This window comes from Alligator sinensis, unplaced genomic scaffold (assembly GCF_000455745.1).
Source record: "Alligator sinensis unplaced genomic scaffold, ASM45574v1 scaffold76_1, whole genome shotgun sequence".
In the NCBI taxonomy this organism is placed as follows: Eukaryota; Metazoa; Chordata; order Crocodylia; family Alligatoridae; genus Alligator; species Alligator sinensis.
Window position 1 is genome coordinate 4,585,081 of NW_005841865.1, and position 23,748 is coordinate 4,608,828.

The 23,748-nt window shown below is 43.2% G+C and overlaps 1 protein-coding gene across 1 annotated transcript in view; it reads right to left on the minus strand.

Moving 5' to 3' along the window:
* The window catches only part of PREX1 (phosphatidylinositol-3,4,5-trisphosphate dependent Rac exchange factor 1), a 228,263-nt gene that overhangs the window by 116,304 nt on the left and 88,211 nt on the right, over positions 1-23,748 (minus strand). Inside the window, 4 exon segments of the mRNA XM_025192001.1 lie at positions 244-345; positions 3,880-3,984; positions 12,719-12,841; positions 18,057-18,128. Coding sequence (XP_025047786.1) covers positions 244-345; positions 3,880-3,984; positions 12,719-12,841; positions 18,057-18,128 — 402 coding nt within the window.

Consider the following 23,748-nt stretch of genomic DNA (forward strand, 5'->3'; position numbering starts at 1 on the left):
ACAGCAGTTGGTAAACAGCGGAGACGCTTAAGCAGGAAAGCATTCCACGGCTAGGAAGTCATCCGGTGGATGCTACCATTACCACTGCAGTAATCTCTAGCCCACCAGTGTCGGGCTGCACCTAGAAAGTGGCATTTTCTGCAGCTTGGACTCAAAGTGTTCATCTTGGCAATGTGGGAGGGTAGAAGTGAAGCACTCCAGGAACAAAGCGGGCACCTGGAGAAATTCTTTGCTAAATATTACCTTGAGGAGAAGTGGATATTTGCAAATCCTCTGAATTGGAGTCAGCAGATAACCCTCCAGTGGAATGTCAGTCGTCTTTCTGCCTCCCAGGAGCATGCAGCTCTGCAACCAGAAAGGAAAAGACACGTTACCTTTCGCCCAAACCTCCCATGCACTCTTTGACAATGATTTTATATCTCCATAGCACTGTCCACTCATAAGGGCCTCAAATCACTTTAAAACCATATTGTACAGGAAACAGAAACTGTTTCCCCCATTATTGAAAGGCAGCAACTGGCTAACAAAGACTGCAACATTCAACAATAACCACAAATGAATAAGAGTATTCATCCCTATGAAAACTGCATGTGGAAATCTAGGGAGGCAGACTGCCATTCCCAAACAGCGGTCAGCTGTGCAGGACAAGTCAGAGCTCGGTGCCACAAGGTTGTCGAATCTTTTATTTATTTGTCCAAGACCTTTTATTTATGCATGAACAGCACCCAAGGTCCATGCTTGGGTCTCTTAGGCACAACCACAGAACAAATAGCAAACAGTAACAGTTCTAACAGAGAAGCAGGAGTGCATAACTGGACCCAGGAGCCTCTACTCTGATGTCTTTTTTTTTTCCTTTATCCTATTTTCTTTTTCTTTTTCAAATTTTTATCTTTTCCTTTCTTTCTCTCAGTCTCTACATCCTTATTTGGTTGCATCTACTGAAAAAAGAAAAGATCTTTGTTATTTAAAGTTCAGTGAGGTGTTGCAGCTCGGCTTATTCTGGAAACCAGGGACAGTTGTCACCTGCTATATCTGAGTCCTGAAAGCAGAGGACAAAGCCAACCAGCATTCTGCAAGCCTGGGGGGAGGTGCAGAAAAGGACTGGAGAGACTCCTACCAATTCCAGTGAGGAATTTAGGATTGCAAGTCCTATTAGAGGCTCTGAGCTCTCTAGGTGTCAGTGGGAGATGAGTCACTGTGGAGTCAAGCTGCATGAAATAGAAGTGCTACATTGCCTGCACTTCAGGAAACGTCATGAAAATATGAAGAGAAGGTGTGCAGTCACCCAAAGAGACCCTATTAGCTTATTCTTCCACTTACCTAGTTCCCATATTAATGTTAATGATCACCTATATAAGTTTTCCAACACTGAGTCACAACGATATTACATACATAGCATTAAAATAAAATGGACTCGCTAGGAATTGCATAAGCTGTGTCAATGTTGGAGCTATAAAGTTTTGACGTACAGGACAGGAAATCAAAGTGAAATTAGAACAAATTTGTCCTCTGCCTCCCACACAGTCTCACAGCCCAAACATCTGAACCCATTTTTTGGTTTTAGGGTACTCCATGGCTTCCAGACAGAGCAGTGTCCAGGGACATTTCTGTACCCAACTCAGTTGGCACCCCCAGCTCAGTTTTGATCATATGTAATTAAGGAAGGTGATAATATAAACACTCCATAAAACATAAACTATGCCGAAATATAAACTATGCTGACATCGGGCTGATACAGCAGGTAAGAAAACTAAATCCAAGTCCAACAACGTCCAGGGTGAGAAAGAGGAGCAAATGACATGCCACCTGCCTTACACACAAGCCTAGCTCTGTGCTCATTTGGAAGGTCCCTCACATTCAGGCTACCCTCAGTCAGCAAGCAAAATCATTTCACAGCCAAATTTGTCTCTAGTGTCTGGAAACAGTGGAGTGAAGGGATCCACAACAGCTTCACTTCTCAAATTATCACTTGTGCCAGATGAGTTCACCTTTTCCTGTTAATCTAAGTGAGCAAAAAATCTCAAGGCATATTTCAGTCAGAGCCCCTGACCTTCTCCTTGCCCCACTTCAGAAATGATAAGCTTCTGGGGTGTTGATTCTTCCACATTGACCTGCTGTGGACTTCTTGCACCTTCTTCTGAAGCATCTGGTACTGGCCACTGTCAGAGAGAGGTCCTGGAGTAAGATGGCCTTCCCATCTAACTCGGTCTGACAATTTTTCTGTTCCTATGTTTTGATACTCAACGCTAAATCAGGGCAGGTTTGCTCCACAGCTCATCCCAGTTGCATTTGTAAGGGTCCCAAACCCTTCCAGTAAACTGAAATCACATTTCAGGTCTATAATGAAGCTTCAAAACCCAGCCAAGTTTCACTGACTTGCTTACAGATTTCATGGAAACCATTCTTCCCTGTGAATTGTTGTTTCTAGTGGTCCAGAAACCTACTGAAATCGGGCAGATTTGGGGTGAAGACTTAACAACCTTTCTTTTTAAGCAGGTTTCACATCATTCATAAATCTCCCCAGTAGGCCCACGTAATACACTTTTACACAGTCTCCTGTAAAATAACCATTCTTCAAGCTATTTGGGATCAGTGATGCTGGCCACCAGCTCATAATGTTCTCAAATTTCCATGTATCCCATCTGATTCCATCCCTTCCCCGCCTGACCACAGACCCAGAATTGCCCTTTTATTCTTGCTAACTTTTTCAGGCACATTCCCCTATTTTCCTGAAGTAAGACCCTTTATTTCAGTAGCTGTGAGGGGGCACTCAGGCCAAATCTAGTCTGACAAGCAATGCTTTGTATTCTAATGCTGGCTTCATTGCTCAGTGACATTAAAAAAATGGCATTCTGAGAAAGGAGGGGTGCTGGGAGGAATTACCACAACCGAGCAAAGGTCAGGCATCAGCATTTTTCCCATATTTACATCTATTTACACCTTCTGCCTACTGAAGCCAGCAGCACGGATAAAGCTTCCTGTTGTCCCAATGAACAGATGCAGAGAAAACTCTGGACAATGGTTAATATATCAAATAAAGTGCAGCTCATATTTAGGGGAGAGCTGCATCAATCAGTTAGAGCAGGGTTGTTCAACACATCTGGGCTGGATCTGGACTGTGGTGTTTATCATGGGGCACATGACCCGTGGCAGAGAGGTGAGTGGCAGCAACATTAACCCCCCCATACTGACCATGCTGCCATGGCTTGCCACGCCGCCAAAAGTCACCTCTAACAGGGATCTCAATATGGAAAGTCAGTGGCAGAAAGACCAGCACCCCTGGGACTAACACCACTGCTGCCTGCCCTATCACTGCTGAAAAGGGCCTCCAGGATGGTCTCAACCCAGAAATTCGGTGGTGGGTCAAGTACCAATAGTATTAGCAGGGCCAGCACCCAGTGGTTGACACAGGGGCTCTGGGAGCCACAAGAGTTAATGCCACAGCTGCTTAGCCCACTGCAGAACATCCATTCCCACAGGCCATGATATAACCATTTATGGGTTGCTTGAGGACTCTTGGCCACCGTTTGGACAGGCCTGAAATGTCTGAGAGGGACCTACTGGGGTTCTAGTCCCAGGCTGTTACTAACTTGATAAGTGCCCCATGTCATCATCTGTGGGGCAAATTCTTTTCATCCTGAACCATAACAAGCCTCCTCCCCCAAAATCACACCTACCAGGGCTGAGTTTAGTTCTGTGCCCCCAGTTCACCAAACAGAAAAATGGCATCATTAATTCCTACTTTACCAAAGGGCTGTGAGGCTTGAATGGTTTATGTCTGTAAAGTGCTTTCCGTTCCTGAGTTTGGAAACGTGAATTATGGCAAGTACAGCACAAGATCATATTGTTAAAGCGACGAATACTACAGGAGGTGCTTACCAAGAGGAATGCTCTCACTGGGGGAATCTTGTTCAATTCCATGAGGAGCCTGAGAGCCTTCTCATGGTTGCTGCAATACTCCTCGTACACGCAGAACTTGTCTTTCTGCAAGAAAAAAAAAATGAATCCATGTTGACCCAACGTGCAATTCCAGGGACAGACCTCGTTGGCATATTTTGTCTCAAACTGACACAAATTCTTTACAAAGGAGCATGAATTTAGGCATAACCCTATGGAGTACATTTAGCAGTGTGATCCTTTATAGAGATATTGTTGTCACTTTGGTAACAAAGGGTTGTCTTCCTCTACTTCCTTACTTCTTTATTATAAATTTGCATGATCCTTCTGAGCAAAGAGGCCTCCAAATTGGAAACCAACCAGTACTTTTCTTTAATGCATTACTGAAAGAGGTAGACTCTTTGCTGATACAGAGTCTTGGGTTCATTTTTAGGTGGTCTGAGCTATTTGAGGAGCAACCCCATTGGCTTCTTAGGCCAACAACTGGGAATCGCCTGCCTATGAGTAGGGGTCTACTTAACTCCAAGCAAGACAAAGCAATTTTCATAGCCTGGTCGTGGATATTGTGGGCATTTCCCAGCGACCCTGCCCATTGGCGGAGAGGCATATGCCATATAACTGAATATCAAATGCAACGGAAAGTAAATTATATCATATAATTTATTGTATTGGTATAAATCTAAATATTAAATTTAAATCTAAATTTAAATATATTAAAAATATAAATGTGCATGCAATATGAATTGTAAAATATCATCATAATTTATTATTATATATAGTGCTCCACAAAAAGTTCAGAAATACTAATTAATGCTAACCTCAACAGAGACATTTTCACTTCACTGACTGGCGCCTTCACTTACTCTGTCACTAGCAGACAGTAACTCTCGCTCATGTGATCTATGGCTTCAGTGACTGCCACATTGTCTCTGTATTGTGGTAAGCATTGGGACATCCTAAAACAGTGTATTATATAAATAATATGCTTTTTTTCTTCTTTTAGGATGATTTCCTGGGAAATAGCAACCAATGCAATATTTTCTAGTGATCGAGGACAACGCTGGTCTTTGCAGTTTCTGCGAAAACTGCAAATTAAATAGACCCCTAACTATGAGAGAGACAATCAGTTAGCTGGCTCATGTCAAGTATTTGGCCAAGCAACAGAAAAGCTATCAGTTTGTAATTCTAATGCAGCAATGAGTCAATTGTATGTGATTGCTTCTAGGGATTCAATCAAATACAAAAAAATACTGCAGAAAAGGAAAAGAAGGGAAAGGGAACTCAATAAAATGGAAAAAAACACACAGCACAAAGAATAAAGTCGCACATGCAACATGCTACACACTCCTGCACCCTATGCCACACCCAAGAACACACCTACTGAAATCAGATCTACCTATTACCATACAAGGGACAACGGGCAGCACCAGTTTTCTGCTTTATTTAAACCACCAGAACGAGTGTGACAGTAGAATTCTTCTTAATGAAAAGGATCCAACATGCTGAGCCCACTACAAGCAGCAATAACCTGGAGAATGCCATGGAATATTTTACCAAAAAAAAGCAATAAAAAACGGTTTCGAGCATGAATGGATTGGATGGGAAGCAAGTTATTCCATTCATGACTGATGGGACAGACAGCCATGCTGTGAAATTTCAATATAATATCTAGTAGAATAAAAGGAGGTCAGAAAGAAGTACCAGGAGCTATATATGTACATTAGTCTCTAGTCCGGTAAAGTGATTCAGAATCTAAAATGATGAAAAGATGCTTGGAAAAACTATAGTTTATCCTGTGCCTCTCTGACCATCTCACCATCAGGGTTTCTTTTGAAAACAGTAATTTTCTTCCTACTTAAAGTTCTCTAAGTGTAGCACTGACACTTTTAAATTCTCACTTAGGATCTTGGCATAAATGTATTCCATCTGGATCCCCATATCTGCTGTGAAGAAGATCAGTTCTGAGTACCCTCAGCTGAAGATTAGGTACCTGTAGAATTTACTTGGGTTTATTTAACATCGCTATGACAGTTCCAAGTGGAAACTGTAGCTGATTGAAACAATAAAGTAACAGATTTGGGGATATATATCTGCATCTACAATGAATTCTCACCCCTGGCTGAATCCACATGAGCATGGACGTTTGGTTTCCCAGAGACAACTAAGCAGCAGGACACCTTCTGCCACAGCTAGTTGTCTCTGGTGCCATGTGGCAGGTTACCCCGGGTGGGGTAGGGGAGGCTGGGGCCATCACTGTAATAGCCTGAGAAGCCTTACCTGGGGTCCTGGGGCTGCACAGCAGCAATCCTGCTGCTCAGAGCCTGGCCTGCAGCTGGAGCATGGCTCCAGCTGGCCAGGCTCCGGTTTTGAATGATGTGCACTATCCCCATGTGCGCCGCTCTGGGTTTTGTTTAGTTTTTTGTGGGTTTTTTTGACGCCTGGATATCCAGGCATCAAAAAAAACAACATCCCTCCCACTCCCTTGCAGTATGGAGAACAGCTGAATGCGTGGTATGTGGCACCACAGACATGCCTGCAGTGCTACATACCGCGTGGCCATGCTTATCTGGATGCAGCCCCTAGGTCCACATGGAAGACAAACTGTTTACATTGATTCAGTAGTATAACTTAGCATTCAGGTCAGTAGCTCAAAAGCTGGAGGTACATGCTCAGGACCTAAATAAAAAGCTGCTATGATTTTTGTCCCCTAACGGACCACTGATATGATGGAGCACTCATTTTTGCTTTTATTTCTGAGCAAAAAGCTAAGAGTAAATAGATTTCTGTCCAAACATAATAATCATGGCATAAAGGAACAGCCGCAAAGAGACTAGGGCAAGATGCTAGAAAGCAGGGGCTCAGGATCTGTACTCCTCAGTTACACATCTGGATTTACAGCTGCAAGGCTCATGTCAGTATTTGACTTTAATGCTGAGAAACTAGATAGAAACAGAGGCACCTGCCCAACAGATGCAGGAAAAGTCAGGGCCGAGTGCACAGTACAGCAGGATGGTGGCAACCGGGGTTGTTCCTGCCTGCACAGCGGCAGATGCAGATATGTTAGTTTCTCGCATATTTGCGCCCCTCAATTCTCCTCGCTCCCTGGATGCGCACAAGCAGCACGCTTGAAAACCAGCTTCCTAAAAATAGCAGCCATTAACACGACAGCATCCATTCAAGTTCAGGAGAGGAGCCTGCATTAATGCAACACGACCGAATGACATTGCTCAGGTTTCTGACTACAGCTCCGTGCTTGACGTTTTGGGAGGTTATATTTAGCTCATGACAAAATCCCCTTGCTATACTCAACTCGCTACAATAATTATACATACAAACCAGAGTTTCATCAAGTCATTTCCAGCTGTCCTTCATGTATAAAACCCACAAATATGAGAGCTATGCTTTAATTTATTCAAGTGTCTGAAGGGTTTAATTTCCCCTCTGGGTGACACGGAGCTTTTTTTCCCTCCACAAGGAAATTGTCAGTTACATAATTACAGATGTCAGCGCTGGGATTCTGAGCCCATGGTTACTACAACCTTAAAGGACAATTATGGTCAGGCAAGTGACTGTGTAAAAATGGCACCTTCTTACTCAGCACATCTGCTGAATCCAGAATCAGACCTGATGACTTTGGTGCTAAAAATAAGTTATAACAGCTCTCAATTTGAACCCTCCAAAAACTTTGTTTTCCCACTTGTTCTCTCTGCTCTGCATGGAGTCCTAGAAAGAGTTGGGCAATTCAGGAGCAAGCAAAACTGTTCATGAACTGGTGGCATATTTGGCAAACTGTTTTGACTGAAAATAAGTAAATGAATAACATTACATATTCTGTTTTGACATTTTAAAATGAAACATTTCAAGTTTTCGTTACAAAATCTTTCTGGAATAAATGGCTTTAGCTAAAAGGTTTGTTTGTTTGTTTGTTTGTTTGTTTCAAATGAAATATTTCACTTTGGACTAAGCAAAATATTTCAGTTGACCCTAAGCAAACCACAAAAAAAAGAAGAAAAAATCAATCATTCACACAGTTCAAGTCCTGGAAATGGGAAGGGAAAGATGTTCCCCTCTAAAGAGCTTCTAGACTCTACAATCCCAGTTCATCAAAGCATTTATTCACATGCTTAACTCTAAGTATGGGCTTAAGTCCATCTCTATTCAGGAATTCAAGTATACTCTTAAAGTGGTTCAAGACTTCAGGGGATCTTAAGCACATGCTTCAGTGCTTTGAAGGCTTAGGTCCTAGAAGAGGGAATATATATTCTATTTAAAGAGCTTATGGAGTTGAAAAGGAGCACATGTCTATCTCTCATAGAAATGTATATAGCTCCACTTCAGCAGCTCATAATCTTTACTATACTCATCCTCACAATACTCCTGTGAGATGGCAAACTGCTGGTATCCTCATTGTACAGAGCCAGAACTGAGACACAGAAATGAAGGGGTAAGGCTACTCTGCACAGTACTAAAAAAGACTCGACTGTTTCTAGATCCAGAACTAGCACTTGCAGAGCTAACATAGGGGATCTCTGAGCAGTACTGCCTTGTGCTGTGTGGACACACCCAGAGAGACCAAGTGACTTGTACAAGATCAACCAGGATGTCTATGACAGAGCAGGAACCAAACCTCAGTCTCCCATGGCCCAGGCCTGCATAGCAACTGTTGGGCCAACTTTCTTAGGAGTGAGAAGGAGAGAAAGGGTTCTGGCTGCAAAGTAAGTTGCAGGATTCCAGTATAACTGAGAGATGCTAAGAGATCACTGCAGCAGAATTGTCTGATCATATCCCCACAGTAGGGTCAAATCCCAGATGCATCTAATTCAAATACATAGGGGCCCACAAAGCTGACGGGACTAAGTAAACTGCCAAGGCTGGCTGCCAGTGGTATCTGTCTCTGAGGCATCATATCTACATTCTCTCTCTGACACTCCTCCTTTAAACCAGCCATTTAAAACCTTTCAGACCCATAACAGGGCTAGCCAGGTAGCTCCTTGTCTGGCTGTTATTACCACTGACTCAAGGAAGAATGTAGGAAAATGCAAAATAATTGCTCACATAGTGTTATACATATAGTTTTGTAGATGTTGCTTGGCCAACTGGAACTGGTGTGAAAACAATAGAAAACGCCACTGCCCCAAGTAAAAATAATGGAGGATGCAAAGTCTTATTAAAGAACTTTGGTTTCTCATTTTTTTTCCTTTATAAAATCATGAGATATATGGAGGCAGACGTTGTTCAGGCTCTGAGATTACATCAGCATCAGTAGGTAGTTCACTACGTTCCAGGAATCTGCACAGACTTCCTTTGCTGTTTCCACCCAACATGAATCAGCTCCAGCAATAACAGGGAGACTAAGTTCTGGCCAGTTCAATGATCTGCCCTGCATACAGTATGTCCATGGCTGGACAAAAGAGAATCTAAGATAAAGTGCGGTGGTTTGGGGGTTCTGTGTGCACTCAGCTCACAACACTTCACACTTCATTTTGAGTGTGAAGTTGGTTTAACTTTATGACATTTTGCTTCTATATTGAGCTAAAATTCACAGGAGACAAACAGGAACAATTATTTCACCTGGCACAGGCCTAATAATGGTCATCCATTCACGACGACGATCCATTCCAATGGAGAAAAAGATGACTACTGCCCAAATAAAGCCTGTTTGTCAAGTGTACAGTCACAGTTCACCTGAGAGGAGTCTTCAGTCTGATAAAGCTGATCAGGAAACCACCTGACAAAGGAGGTTCCCCAGTCAGGAGTCCACCACTCATTTTAGAGGACAAGTGGAAGAGCAAAAAAAGCACTGTCTGCAGATCTCATAAAAAGACGGTGATTCAGAGGACAAGCCACATGCAGGAGAGAGAGGATCCTGGAAAGACTCTGCCATAAACCCAAGGATTGTTCAAGAGTGTTGAGGAAACGGAGGCAGGGAAACACACACAGGCATGTTTTCCATTAATCGAGGTCTGTATATCCCTTGTGCTACACAGAGTAAAGACTGATTGCTTTTTTGAAACACTCCCGCCTGTCTGTTTGCTTCAGCTATCACACACCATTGCAGAAGTGAACTATGAAGCCAGAGTGCCTAGAAGATTGCAGTTCTGGTAAAGGGTGCATCTAAACCACTGGAGAGTTGAGGGCAGAAGGGGGAGGCGGAGAAGCAGAAAGTTAGTTCAAGTCCCGGGGGTCTGGGGCAGCAGGATGCAAGAGGCCATTGCTGAAGGAAAGTGCCACATAGAGAACCTATGCCCAGGAAGTGCGCAAGAGAGGTCATGAAAAGAGCCTGTGCTGCAACCTTGTCAGAACAAAAAGATAGGAACAGACAGGCACAGAGAGGTGGGATCCAGACACAGCAGCAGCAGGGGATGGGTAACACAAGAAACCTCAGGAAAAGTGTTTAGTGCTTCGTAAGACCAAGGAAGCGTCAGAAAAATATAGTATCATTAGCCTGCAGGTGCTTGATTCCAGAGCTACCCAATCTATTTCCTGACCTTACAAGCAGTTTACTTTCTTTTTTTTAACAGCTAATTTCTGTGGGAGAACATCTGTGCTAACATCTGGCAGGTGACACGGAAGTGGTACTTGTAACTGGAATGATGACAACCCTGTGATTAAGCCAAGTGATCCTGATGGAAGATACAGTGTCACATTCAGGTTGCACAGGCTTTATTTTACTTCCTCATTACTAACTCCCCTTGGGACACTCTGCAAGCTGACTATAATCTAAAACAATGGGGCAGCTACACTTCGCATTCACAGAATCTTTAAAAATATTCACATGCAATATATGGTGGGGAATGATTTTCTGTGGCTTTTTTCTTCAGCATTTCTTCCAGTTTTTTGGTTGGGTTTTTTTGTTGTTGTTGTTGCTTTTTTCGGGGGGTGGGGGGCGGGTTAAGACAAGGAAAGTAAAAGGCAAACCCAGACAAACGCATCTGTTCACAAAGCACATTGGCTAACATGGACTCTGCAAAACATTCAACAGGTGTGTCCTCAGACTTCATCTTTCCAGGATAATTTTTGACTTTTCCTTTTCCTGCCTTCAATGTGGATCAAGGGATCCATCTTGCAGTCTCCTGATGGCAAAATGCTGCACACTTTTGAATGAAACTATGGAGCAACTCCACAGAAAACCTCTGGGACCACTGGCAGCTGAATTAGATGCATCTGGGACCTCACATCTCTTTTCCTGTACTAGTCTTCTGTTGACTCCTTTTTATCTATTTGCTACAGTAGTCCCAGCACTATCCTTAGAACCAGAGCCCTACCTCTGGCAGGACACCCATGCAGTTATGGATAACCCAACCTTGCCAGCACATTCAGAACTGAAAGGACTTTGGCTCATTTCAGCTTGTGGGCTGCTGGACTTTGCTTCTTTGGGACTGTGGGACAGCAATGCACTCAACACTTCAGTGTGAACTGATGCAGAATGTGTCAGTCGGTTAGTCCCTCTACAAGGAAAACTGGCAGCAACGCTCATCTCACTGGCATTGCTGTTTAATCATTTCTGCATCATTACACATATCTGTATCTTTTATTCATAAGTAACATTCCATTTATTTATCAATTATTAAACAGTAATAATGTTTTTCAATGTTACATTTGTACACTGAAGTATAGCCTAAATTTTTATTCATAACGTTCTACACCAGGGGCTGAATTTGGGAGGAATGACTAGATAATAACATTTCTGGGTCTTCAGTGCTATTTTGTGACAAACCACATAGTTATACAGCATCAACCAGGAAATGTTCTCTTTTGACACCTCCATCTAATGCAGATATTTAAAGTGCGTACATGCTAAAGAGTATATCCTGTTGTCAGGGAGGGATGCTAGGAAGCGTTCAAGGCATAGATCATGTTCCCCTGGGTGTTTTGCTCAGCACATGACAGAGTAGACCCACTTCTGATTACAGCTTCTGGACACTGCCATTAGTAAGAAAGTCTAGTACCACTACTGTTTTAATAAATGTCACATAATAATGAGCTACCAAGTACACCCCTGAAACATAATAATGAGCAAGCTCATGCAAAGGGGCCGAGGGCCAAGGTTCTATGAACATAACGAATGGCCATATAACTTCTGCCTATTCAGATTCAGATACACTATGAAGCCCAGATCCTCAAAGCACAGTGGAATGAAATCTGATGAATAATTACTGCTGCCGAATGAGGTTACTAGAGTTTGCACCAAATATGTTACAAGAGAGATGGGAGGTTCCTACTTTTCAAATCCCTGAGAAGAGCAGTTGCACATAAAAATGTTTCTACAACTGTATGTTGTTATACATAGAAATTGTGTAATTGTTCATGCAAATGAGCTTTATTAGTTGCATATATTCAGATTTTGAAAATCAGGCCTTCGTTGTATAGTCAAGGAGAAACACTACAGTGAAAACATCAGCTTTGAATTCCCTGGCGCTTATGAATTTAAAACCTCAGTTTTATTTCATATTAAAGCATACAGAGTTTTTTGCACTGATTTAGAATTGTGCTACTCTCCTGAAACCTTTAGTGCTAAAGCAAATAAACTCTCAGCAATAAAATGTGATCAGCCTGGAAAAAAGGAAAGGAAAAAAGAAATTCTAGGCAATGGGAAAAGGAAGAGTTTCTAAAAATACCTCCTTATTTAGCTGGGTTTGATGTGGTTTCTATTGTTCTAACCTCATTCACAAAGGTTTTTCCCACCCCACACAGAACTTTCATACAAGATACACATTGTCATGGTACAGCTACAAACCTTAGAGATTAGGGCTAGCTACGGGGCACGGGAGCGTACAACAGGAAGCTGCAACTGCAGATAGCATTAAGTCATTGTACTCACGAATTTTAAGAAAACATTTCCCAATTCATGCTGAGACTGAGGTTCTGGTTGTAAACAAAATTCCAAGGCAGTAAGGAACTCCTTGTGCACGTCAAGAATGTCTTCAATGTTGGAAAACAAGATCTGAAATATGAAGAGAAATCCAATGTTAACTACAGAAGCAGGTTGAAGTGGTTTATTAAAGGCGTGCCTGAGTAGTTTCTGTCTAGTAGAGCAAGGATGGAGGATGGTGGCTGCATTGTAAAATGCTTATGGGGAATGGCTGATTAGCCACACTCTCGGCCTTCCCCCAGGGGTGCTACTGGCCTATGTAAATGAAAATGAACTTTTTCCAAGTACCTGAGACTCATCAACAACAGCTTCTGACAAAACTATTGGAGGTTCCCCACAAAGTCACAGATGGTAAATGTGGTACACCATAAAGATACAAAGGATACAGGCAAAGAAGTCATTGACCTTCTCACTCATGAGAATCACCTTTCTAAAGAAAGGCACGTCAGGTTATTTGGATATCTGAAATCTTGTGGCTATTAAGGATCTTACAGAGCTTTTCTGCATAAGATGCTGAATTGGTCAGAATTTCATGGACAAATCTGAAATTATTCTTCATATCTTTAAATAAGTGACTACACTTAGCCATCCCATTTCATCTGACCCTGCAATAAGGTGTCCAACTCTCTGCTATCAAACAGCTTGTATTGTCATTCATGCATGTTGTAAAATGTTTCCTAATCAGAATAGTGGCATGTTCGCCCCCAGTTAGTGTTCCCTTTGACTAACATAAATGTCCATAAAAGGTGCAAGGAAATGGCGACTCGGGTCTTTCATTTGCATTTGAACAAGTGAATATGTTGGTGCAAGTTGGGAATGTGTGTCTTCTCATCACTAAATGAGTATTCTCTAGTTGTGAGAACACACTGCGTGTGTGTCTTATGATAGTTGAGTTCAACTGCTCAGGCATCAGCACGTACAGTCAATTTTGGTCTAAAAAGAAAGCCAAAGTTGTCTAGGCAAAAGGTGCTATGCACATGCAAGCTGGTATTGTTTTTGTTTTTATTTGGTTTGTTTAAGTTATTTCCCATATGAAACAGGAAGGAAAACTTCGAAGTGTAAATGTGCACACAGCAGCAGAGAGCACTGTACTAACTGAAAGAGTCCCGACTACAGTGACTCAACTATATTATGGACACTGGCAGCCTCTAGAGAAGCAGTTCCCAATTTTTTTCTATAATGATCCCACTTCCAGCCTTGCAACTTCACTTTGGATCCAAGCCTGACTGCTATAGCTGACTTTTTGCAGGATTCATGACTCACTAAGTGCCACAACCCTATTTGGGGTCACAACCCCAATTTGGAGAGCATGGTATTTTCTCATCCCTTTCCTTTACCCAGACCTGTTTCAAAGGGAAGGTATGCAGTAAAGTCATCGATTTCTCACACTGAAAATGGCCTCCTGGCTTTTGCTCCATCATTAAACAGCACATTTGTATAGTAAATAATGTCAAGGAGCTTGGCCTCAGAGAAATGGCTTCCAGTTTCCTGACATTCACTGAGCAAAATGAAGGAGGCTCAGACCATCCAGCCCTCCCTGCAACGTGTTACTAGTCCAGGTGCACTGTCACACCGCAGTTTAATGCACGGTATTTGACCTGTTGACTGTGATGAGCTGCGTCAGCCTGAGTGCATCTACTCAGGGAAAGAAAAACCTTGAAATTAAGTCCCACTTCTCCACTAATGGGTAGGATGTCTGGTCCCTCATTAAGGCCAATTTATATCTGGATCTCACAAGGATGTGCAAGATTGAGGGTTGAAGGAGCCTTCCTCTCTGGACAAAGGTAAATACAATTCTCTCTCTGGGTTATTCAAGCAGGCACTCCCTTACTTCTATCCACTCTATATGCTCCAGCATAATAAGCTGGATGTGCAGAAGAAAGTATGCTGAGTCTTGCTAAGGCTTTACTTTTGCATGAGGAGATGCAGTGCCCTCAGGGCTACCCCACTGGGACACGGTAGTTTGGCATGATCCCCATTGCAGATTCATGCCTTCGGGTTTCCAACAGACATTCCAGTGCAGTGGATTTGCACTGGTGGGCTTTGAACTCAACAGAAGAAAGAAGAAGAAGGAGCAGAGAAATATTTTTCTCTCCACAGAGGGGCTGTTTGTTTGTTTCCAGAAAATCACCAGTGCAAATCCTAGCAGAACAGAGCACGGTTCCATTGCTCATCCGTGACTCATGTTATATGTTAGCCTCTGTCTGCATGACTGCCATAAGCTGTGCCTGAAGGAGATTAGCAAGGAAGAGGAAAACAGCTGTCAGGCATGACTTTGCCCTTCAGAAGTGGTCTTCATGGGAGTATTTTTGAACCAAGGAATAACTGGTGTGTAATCCACTCTGTTCTGTAATGGCCAGTGGGATTCAGCCTGCAGCCAGCATCTTAGACAGCCAAGGTCATCTGAGGCTAAAGAAGGCAGAGAGACCCTCCCCACTTGTTTGATATGCATTTGCCATTTTCTAGAACTATTCAGGGCACACAAAAAGCTGTGCCAACTTAACTATTTCATCACAGCTATAGTGGTACACCCACCCTAGTCTGCGTGCAGCTACATTGGTGTACAAGTGCTTTATATTGGTAAAGTTACACTCCCATTGGGAAAGGAGAAGGTAAAGTTACACTCCCATCAGGAAAGGAGAACAACTTATACCAATATAAGGCACTTCTGTATCAGTGGAACTATGTCCGAATGAGGAACTGTGCTGATAGAAGCATAATGTTCTACCGGCATAATTATAATTAAAATAATTACACTAGTACAAAAACTATCTAAACCAGGTTTAACACTGGGCTTGGTATGGCCACTCTGGATGTAACACTAGTGCCCCAGGTTCACATGACTGCCCAAGATGTGGTGCTAGTACTTAAGCATTATCCCGGCTGGTTTTAAGATACACTTTTTTCTTCCATCTAGACTAGTGACAGTCAAAACACTCCTGACTTTCCCCTAGACATTCCCACAGCATGAAGAGAGAGAGGAAAAAACAGGCTCAATTCCCCAGGCTGCCAAACCATTGGTACACTCTCAACAGTACCATCCCTCCTGGTGCCAGTTACTTCACAGTTCCCTGGTAACTCAAGATATATAACATAACTGGGCAGAGTGCCCCTACAACATGCCAATGGACAGCACAAGGAAGAAAGAAAGGAAACTTCTGGCTGCAGGAAAGACACTGTAACTGCTTCTGATGGGAACAGAAAGACAGAAAGAATGCTCCTGCTGGTCGGGGAAACTGTACTGCTGTGATCCCATGTAAAGGCACCAGGAATTGACTCTTCCTTTCAGATGGGAAGCTCTGTAACTGCAAGCTGGGTAACGTAACAATGCCCATTAATGACAAAGACTCTCTCAATCTGGACCCTATCCACTCTCTCTCACAAAAGCACCCTGGGCTTTCCAACTCTATTAACCAACTCCAAAATAGCACCTCCCCAGAGAAGCACAAAAGGCCTTTACACACTCATACCTTAAATCAGCATACAAAACAACATGCTCTTTTGGTGGTTGCATTTGATGGGCATAAATTATTACATTTCCATGAGATAGGAATAATACTGGCAATAATAATATTCATTGGCACCTTTGGTTGCTCATGATTTCCTGCAAAAAGAGCTGTGTCGGTTTACTCGTTTTACTCCTGAACTTATTTTGTAGGAATTTTGCAGCATGTTAGGATCTGTAGTTGTTGATCACTGATTATTACTCCCTGAAACACATACTAAACTGGCAGGCCAGGCTAGCTCGTATTGGGGTGCTTGTTAAAGGACTCTAGGTGACCCGCCTTGACACTGTTCAGAACAGCAGCGTCAATGGCCTGTGTGTAAACTTCCCTATAGCCATTTCACCACTTTTTCCTTGGGCTGCCTCTTCACCTGTGGAAAAATTTCCCATTTTGAGACTGTGATGTGATCTCCCAAATTATCCTGTGATGCCTCCTGATCATTTCCAGGAAGTAGTGAAAAGATCAGTGAATAATTTATAGAAGTCAGAGTTTGCCATAGGTCTAAAAGAGACCACCGAGTCATCAGGTTCAGTCCCTCCATATTTTAAGCCACTACATCACATAATCTCATTCAGATCCCCATTAAGCTTTATCTGAACACTAGTTGGGTTACAAACCTTTACTGTAATGCAACTAACTGTTCCAAAACCACATTCTCTCTTCTACTTTTTTGCAAAACCCCATTTGACTAACCCACACCTCCCAAATCACTTGCACCTATTCATTTTTGCTTTCTCCACGCATTCACCTATCTGATGTGTACAGAGTGCGTTCTCTGGAGCAGGGATTGCAGTGGTACTTGACTGTACAGTGACTAGTGACAAGGCCCCTGATGACTGGCCTGGGTCTCTACGTACTATAGTAATACTAATATATAATTGTATTAAAAAAATATGAAAGAAACAACCCTGGTGAAGCCAACCCTGCTCAAGCACTGATAAGAATGCTGTTGCTCTGACATAACTCCATTAGCGCAGGACCCTCTGCTCTGTAATGTCAGCAGCAAAGCTTCTCATGAATTCCGCAAGGTAGGACCAGAACTTAATTCTGTGCACGAGCCTTAGTTCAGCGGCTGTTGCACTACCACTCCCTTTTCTGCCTGATACAAATTTCACTTGTCTATGGCCACATCCAGACAAATGCGGACATTTAGTTCCCAAGGTGTCATGCAGGACACCTTGTACCGCTGCTAGTTATCTCTGGGGGAACACCTGTGAGATGCACCCTTTGGCATATGGCAGGTTACCCCAGGTGGGGTAGGGGAGGCTAGGGCCAGCAACTGTGCTGGCCCCAGCTGCCTAATCTGGGAGCTGGGGAAGCTGCAGCCATGTCACTCCTGCAGCTTGGAGCCTCGCCAGTGGCCAAAGCATGGTTCCAGCTGGCCAGACTCCAGTTTGGGGCAGCACAGTGCTGCCTCCATGTGCACCGCCCCCCTTTTTTTCTGCGCAGGTTTTATTGATCCCTGGATCTCCAGGGGTCAAACCCCGCAATCTCCCCCCAAGGTAGCAGCATGGGAAACACCTGAATGTGCAGTGTATGGTGCTGTAAACGGGTCTGCGATGCCACATACCACACAGCTGCACTCATTTGGACACTGCCTATGTATCCAAAGTTTGTTTTCAACTAAAATGTCTGTAAGCAAACTGTCACTAAAAACAAAAAATGGCTATTTAATTCCTGGTTCACTGAAATGTTCATGAATAATCTTTTTTCCAGGATTGCTTGCCTCCAATTCTGAATTCTTTTCTTTACTAATGCAGTGAGAAAGCTGGAAGGAATACCTTGACATTCTCCTCTGTTATGTGTTTCTCGGCTTTATCCACAGCATTCTGTCTGATTCTGTGCAGAAATGCCTACAAGAAAAGAAAAAAGGGATTATTTTCCAATGGCCTGATGTGATATCAGTTCACAGCTTGAAACTTCTGGCTTCCTGTTAGCATCTAGTCATATGAAGAGGGTGTTATAACCCAAAGGGTTTCCAGACTCTCAGAATTGAACCATGCACCAAATCATTACTTGCGCTCTTAGAATCAGCTCTGCATTTTGAGTACATAGACGGCATTTCCTTAGAGGTGTCTGTTTTTTTTTCCTGGTAACAAGTGTCTTTCCTCAGCAGCTCTGCTGACACTTTTTGACTGAAATATCTGTTACCACCAGCACCAAAGAGAGGAGATGCTTGTTTATTCTCTTGAAGGTTTCTCCTCCCTCCTCTGAAAGGCAGCTGTTCTGTTTTTAGGATGCAACGTGCCTGGCTCCCATCAAGAGAGATGTCAACGAAAATGTGTGCAAGGAACAACAAAGTACATTCGTGCTGCTGAAGCAAAGGCAAGCCTGAGCTAAGTACTGGGGTTACAGACAATCTTAGTCTCAGCACTTGGGGAACTAAGGGAAACAGAAACCTGCAAGCAGGGCCTGCGACACATTTTCATTTCTACTACATTTCATTCTGGCTACTTAAAAAATTCAGGCAAAGCAATCTCGGGACTTTCTGCTCCTGCTGAGACCACCCCCAACTCTGCACACCTTTGACTTTACAAGCCAGCCCAACAAAGAGCTCAGGACTAGACACAAATGGGTAGTGACTCCAATACTAGCCTTTAGATTCCTGCTCAGGCCCAGGCAACTGATAGCGAGAGGCCGTCTGTATATGCAGTGACAGCGATGGCAGTTTGCTTGATCCAGCTGCGATAATTCAGCAGAGCGCGCTGCTGATGGGAAGTTTAAATTCTACATGGTGCTTAGCAGCCATGAGTTAAAAGCTTCTCCTGAAGTGAGGAGAAGGGAATTTTACCCTCCCCCAGGCGTCAGCAGATGGAGACAAGCCCCTGCAGGAGGTGGGGGAGGCTGCCTGAAAGGAGCCCAGCGAGGACAAAATCTGCTGGGATCAATTAAAGTGACCCAGACATAAAACAGGAGAGGGTTTTTCCGGTCTGCCCTTGTTAGTGGTTTCCACGCTTGCTTCTCTTGCATAAGGCCTGGGCCCTGGGGAATATTGTGGGCAGGAAAAAAAAGGGGACTTTTCGTACTCACCTGAGACAAAGCGGGGATGCGTGCAACTCCTTTGTATTTCTAATACAAAGCTGCCTCATTACAGTGTTGTAATGAAGGGCTTGTAAAAGGTGAACAGTTTTAAGCAGTGTCTGTCAGCTGAAGCAAACTCAGCTGCTTTCTGATCCTGCCTGAGGCAAGGCAACTGCTCACCGCAGTACATGGAGCTGTGACCAACCTTGCAGGAGCTGTGAACCAAACCTCCAGCCTTCTCATCACTGAAAGCCTCTCCCCGCTGGCATCTCAGATAGAAGAGCTTGAGCATGATTGACCCATTGTTGGTCCACAACTGGGCCAAAGGGAAAAGAGTATGCAAAGGTGCCTGAATGACAGGCAAACTGCTCTAAGATGGATGGGGAGGTCCAGATACTTCTTCTGGGGGGTGGATTCTCAACCACCGGCTCATGAACAGATGTCAGGGGTCCCAATCACCTCCATCACTCCCTACTGTTGAACAGGATGCTTGAACCCAGACAGACATGAGGAAATTGGAGTGGACTCTCTGGATGGAAAAGTTCAGGAACGGCTATTTTAGGGAGCAGAATGTTTTTTCCTGGTGACTGAGGAGCCATTCTATTAAAAAAAAAAAATCCAGCCTTAGCAGCCAAGGCACTTTACCAGTAATCTTGCCAATGTCTGCTGTGATGTTAATATGCTGCCCAGCTTCCTGGCAGCAGTCAGGGAAGCCTCAGGATTGTGTGAGACAAAGTGTGCAGTGTGATGAGAAATAGCACTAGGATTGACAGGAAAGGGGATGGAGGAGATGATGCCTTCCTGCTCCAATACTGGGCATGATAGCTGAGCACTATTAATCAGGCATCTGATTTACATGTTTTGCTCCTTCATATATAAACCACCAGTTCCAAAGAGATAAGACAAGTGGAGATTTTTCCCTTCCTTTAATACAGACTCAAATCTCTGTTTGAAAATAAATCCAATTGGAATAATTAATTAATCCATGCAATTAGCAGCTCCACTGGTGACTAATATTTACCAGTATATTAGTCCCAGCAATGTGTATTTCTAATAATAGAAATCTGGTAAACAGAAGGTGCAAATCACATTAACTGTTACATCTAGTCAAAAAAGCAGAGCCTGTGTTACCGGTAATTTATAAAACAGCTTTTCTGGGATGCCTGTCTGAGAAAATCACTTTAATATGTGTGCATGTGTGTGAGAAAGAGGGAAAGGAGCTGGCACACCAAAAGAAGCAAGTCTGAAAAACAGACACACAGAGAAAGAAAAGAAAGAGGGAAAGATATACGAGGAGAAAAGGTAAGAGTCAAATTTAGAAACAGATTGTCAGGTCTGATCCAGCCTTCTGATCATCTTGATGTGTGTAAACAACAGTATTTCCAGCGCCACCAAAACAAGACAGTTGTTAAGAGACAAATGTAGTTTCCAACTTTCCGAACTGTTACCATAAAAATCCAAACTAGCTGGATGCAAAACTATTTGTTCCCAGCTTTTAAATCCCCCTCCCTCTGAAATAAAAATCTTTAGTGATGTAATCATTTAAACAGAACAGCGATTCTGCAAGCAAGTCAACCAGCTGAAACCACTTCCTATTCAACTATTGGCACAGGCTCAAGTGTCAGCAGTGCATAGATGTCACCACTGCGCATCTTTTGCACTTAACACCAACAAATGCACAAGATGCATAAAATCATAGAAACATAGAAAATGAGAGTTGGAAGGGAGCTCAGGAGGTCTCCCAGTCCAAGCCCCTTCTCAAAGCAGGACCATCCTCAACTAGATCGTCCTACCCTTTTCTTCATCATCTGCCATTACGTTGCCTCCACCGTTCAGTAAGGGACCCATGCTTTCTCTGATCTTCTCGTTCCTGACATACTTGTAGAAACCCTTCTTGTTACCCTTCACGTTCCTTGCTAGCCGCAACTCCAATTGTGCTTTGGCCTTCCTGATTTCATCCGGCCATGCCTGCATGCCTGAGCAAGACTTTTATACTCCTCCCTGGTCATCTGTCCAACCTTCCTCTTCTTGTAAGCTTCCTTTTTGTCTATGAGCACAGCAGGTCAAGAAGAGGATGGCCCCTAGTTGGTCTCTCCAACACTTGCACTAGGAAGTTGTCTCCAATGCTCTCCAAAATCTTCCTAGATTGGCCGCGCACTGCTGTATTGCCCTCCCAGCAGATGTCAGGGATAAGGAACAGGTAAGTGTGTGAACCTGCACGTTTTCGGCAGCTGGCCCCGGGTTGTGAAAGTCACTCACTGTACACATCTGAATGACCAGGAATTTCACCCATTGAGTATAAAAGACAAAACTCACCCATCTGACTTGTTGTCGCTTTGCAGAAATTATATAAAAAAAAAACCATGGGAGGCCAGAGGGAAAGCATCAGAGCTTAACTCAGACCATGCAAGAAAGTTATAATCAACGGTTACAGTGGTAATGTGCTTGGGTGCCACAGTGATAAGCCTGGGATGGATGGACAGAACAGTTAGGTACCGTTCCCATTCTATCTGCCCACGTACCCTGGGTCTCCTTGAAGGCATAAACTGAGTTTTTTAAAGCAGCCCAAGCTCCGTGATGGATTTCTGCATGCATGACAGAAAAAGAGATTCATGACCCACAACAATCCAGCAGACAGAGGTACAGCCCAGATCAGAGCACTAGGCCAAAAACAGTGTCTCAAAGCAAATGGGAGCTTTTTAGTCAATCGTACCAGCCAGACCAATAGAAATTCCTTCTTCTCGTGCTTCTCTTGAAAGCATGCGTATAAAACTCCATGTCCCCTCTTGTTTGTTTGCATGCTAATCACTAGGAAAAGAGCTCATTGCAGAAAACCAGCTAATGAAGGGTTTGTTTTTGTTTAAAGCCCTACTGGGTGTATCAACCTAATATTTATTTGCACACTGTGACTTGTTGCCGTTAAGGTTTGCAGGCTTTCCAGACAAAGCAGAGCTAGTCTGATATACCACGCACCATACATGTTTGCTCAAGGTGCAGAGCCTTGCAGGATTCGAGCAAACCTAGAGCTACCAAAGAGACTAAGAAGTAAGAAGTGAAATATCACCATGTCACCAATCTGCATCATGCCTGTTTATAGTGATAGGAAAAACAGTCATCTCCATCCTAACACAGACACACATAGATGCACAGAATCTTGAAATATGAAAACAGAAGTGATATACAAATTTTCTTTTTCACCAAGCCTAGGTTTCTGTTTTTATTTTATTTTTAAGGTCTCCTCAAGCTCCATGGCACTCAATGTACTACTCTTCCAACAGTCTGAAATTCAGTTAGCATGAATTATGCAACTCTGAACCCTTACCCTGAATGTAACAGAAATTCTTGCCTTAAACTGAATAAATCAGAGCTGTTCCCAGATCGATAATGATGTTGAATTCCCTCTGACATGGGTTTTGAACAGCTCTTGTTAGTCTTTTAACATTTCCTCTACTGGGAAAAGTGGGTGTTTTACCATCTGTTAGCTGGTATCTGTTAACTAAGATGTAGCAAACATCTTGTGTGGAGAAGGCAAGGTATTCTTAATAAGTGCCAACAGGTCAAGGTAAACATAAATTGGGGTCTAGTTACAGTGTGTCAGTTGACACCTGGTAAAAGTATACCTTTTTGCTGTGTGGACATGGCTTTACACTGGAGTATCTTTCTAGCCTCTTATCTCCCATGGATTGTGTATAAGATTTCAGGGGGGCGCATGCCTGCCTTTGTCTGTTGATGGCGTTGATAAGATGCGTGGGCTTGAGGGAGCGATCCTGGGGTTTTCTTGAGAGATGCGAAAATTAGCCACGGTGCTTTCTCATTTTATTACCATGGAAGCCAAGAGTGTGAAGTGTTAATTACAGAAATCGTATAATTCTTTACAATGCTAAATAGAAAATGTGAGCTCCCTGGGGAAGAATGGCTGTCCTATTTCACTGACAACTTGTACTTTCAACCTTGGGCGCTACTTTACAGTGTCCAGGAATACACACCCCTATTTTATCCCTATGTAAAACAATGACACAGGAAATGTTTCATTACAGAAAGCCCAGACAGGACCTAAACGGGCCGGTTCATGCTTCTAGCCCTCCTGAAGAGGTCACTGCTACCTTCCCATGCCTGTGTCCCTTCAGGTGATCACAGCACCAATGGCTCAGTTATTATCACCACTCCTCTACACAATATACTCAAGCAAGACTCAGCACCAAGATCCTTGCCCAGGAAATCAGTGGGGAAGGGGATTTTATTAATAGGGCAATTTAATATGTATATTATTATTATGCAAGACAGAAAAAGGAAGGCAGAGGAGTTTCTGCAAGGTAAGATTAGATCTTTTTGAAGAACAGCTGCAGAGCAAAATAGGACAACACCTACTACTAATCAAGATAACAAGAGCATTTAGCAACTCATGCTCATTTCAGCCAAATCAGCAAAAACTCTTTCTACACAAACCACTAA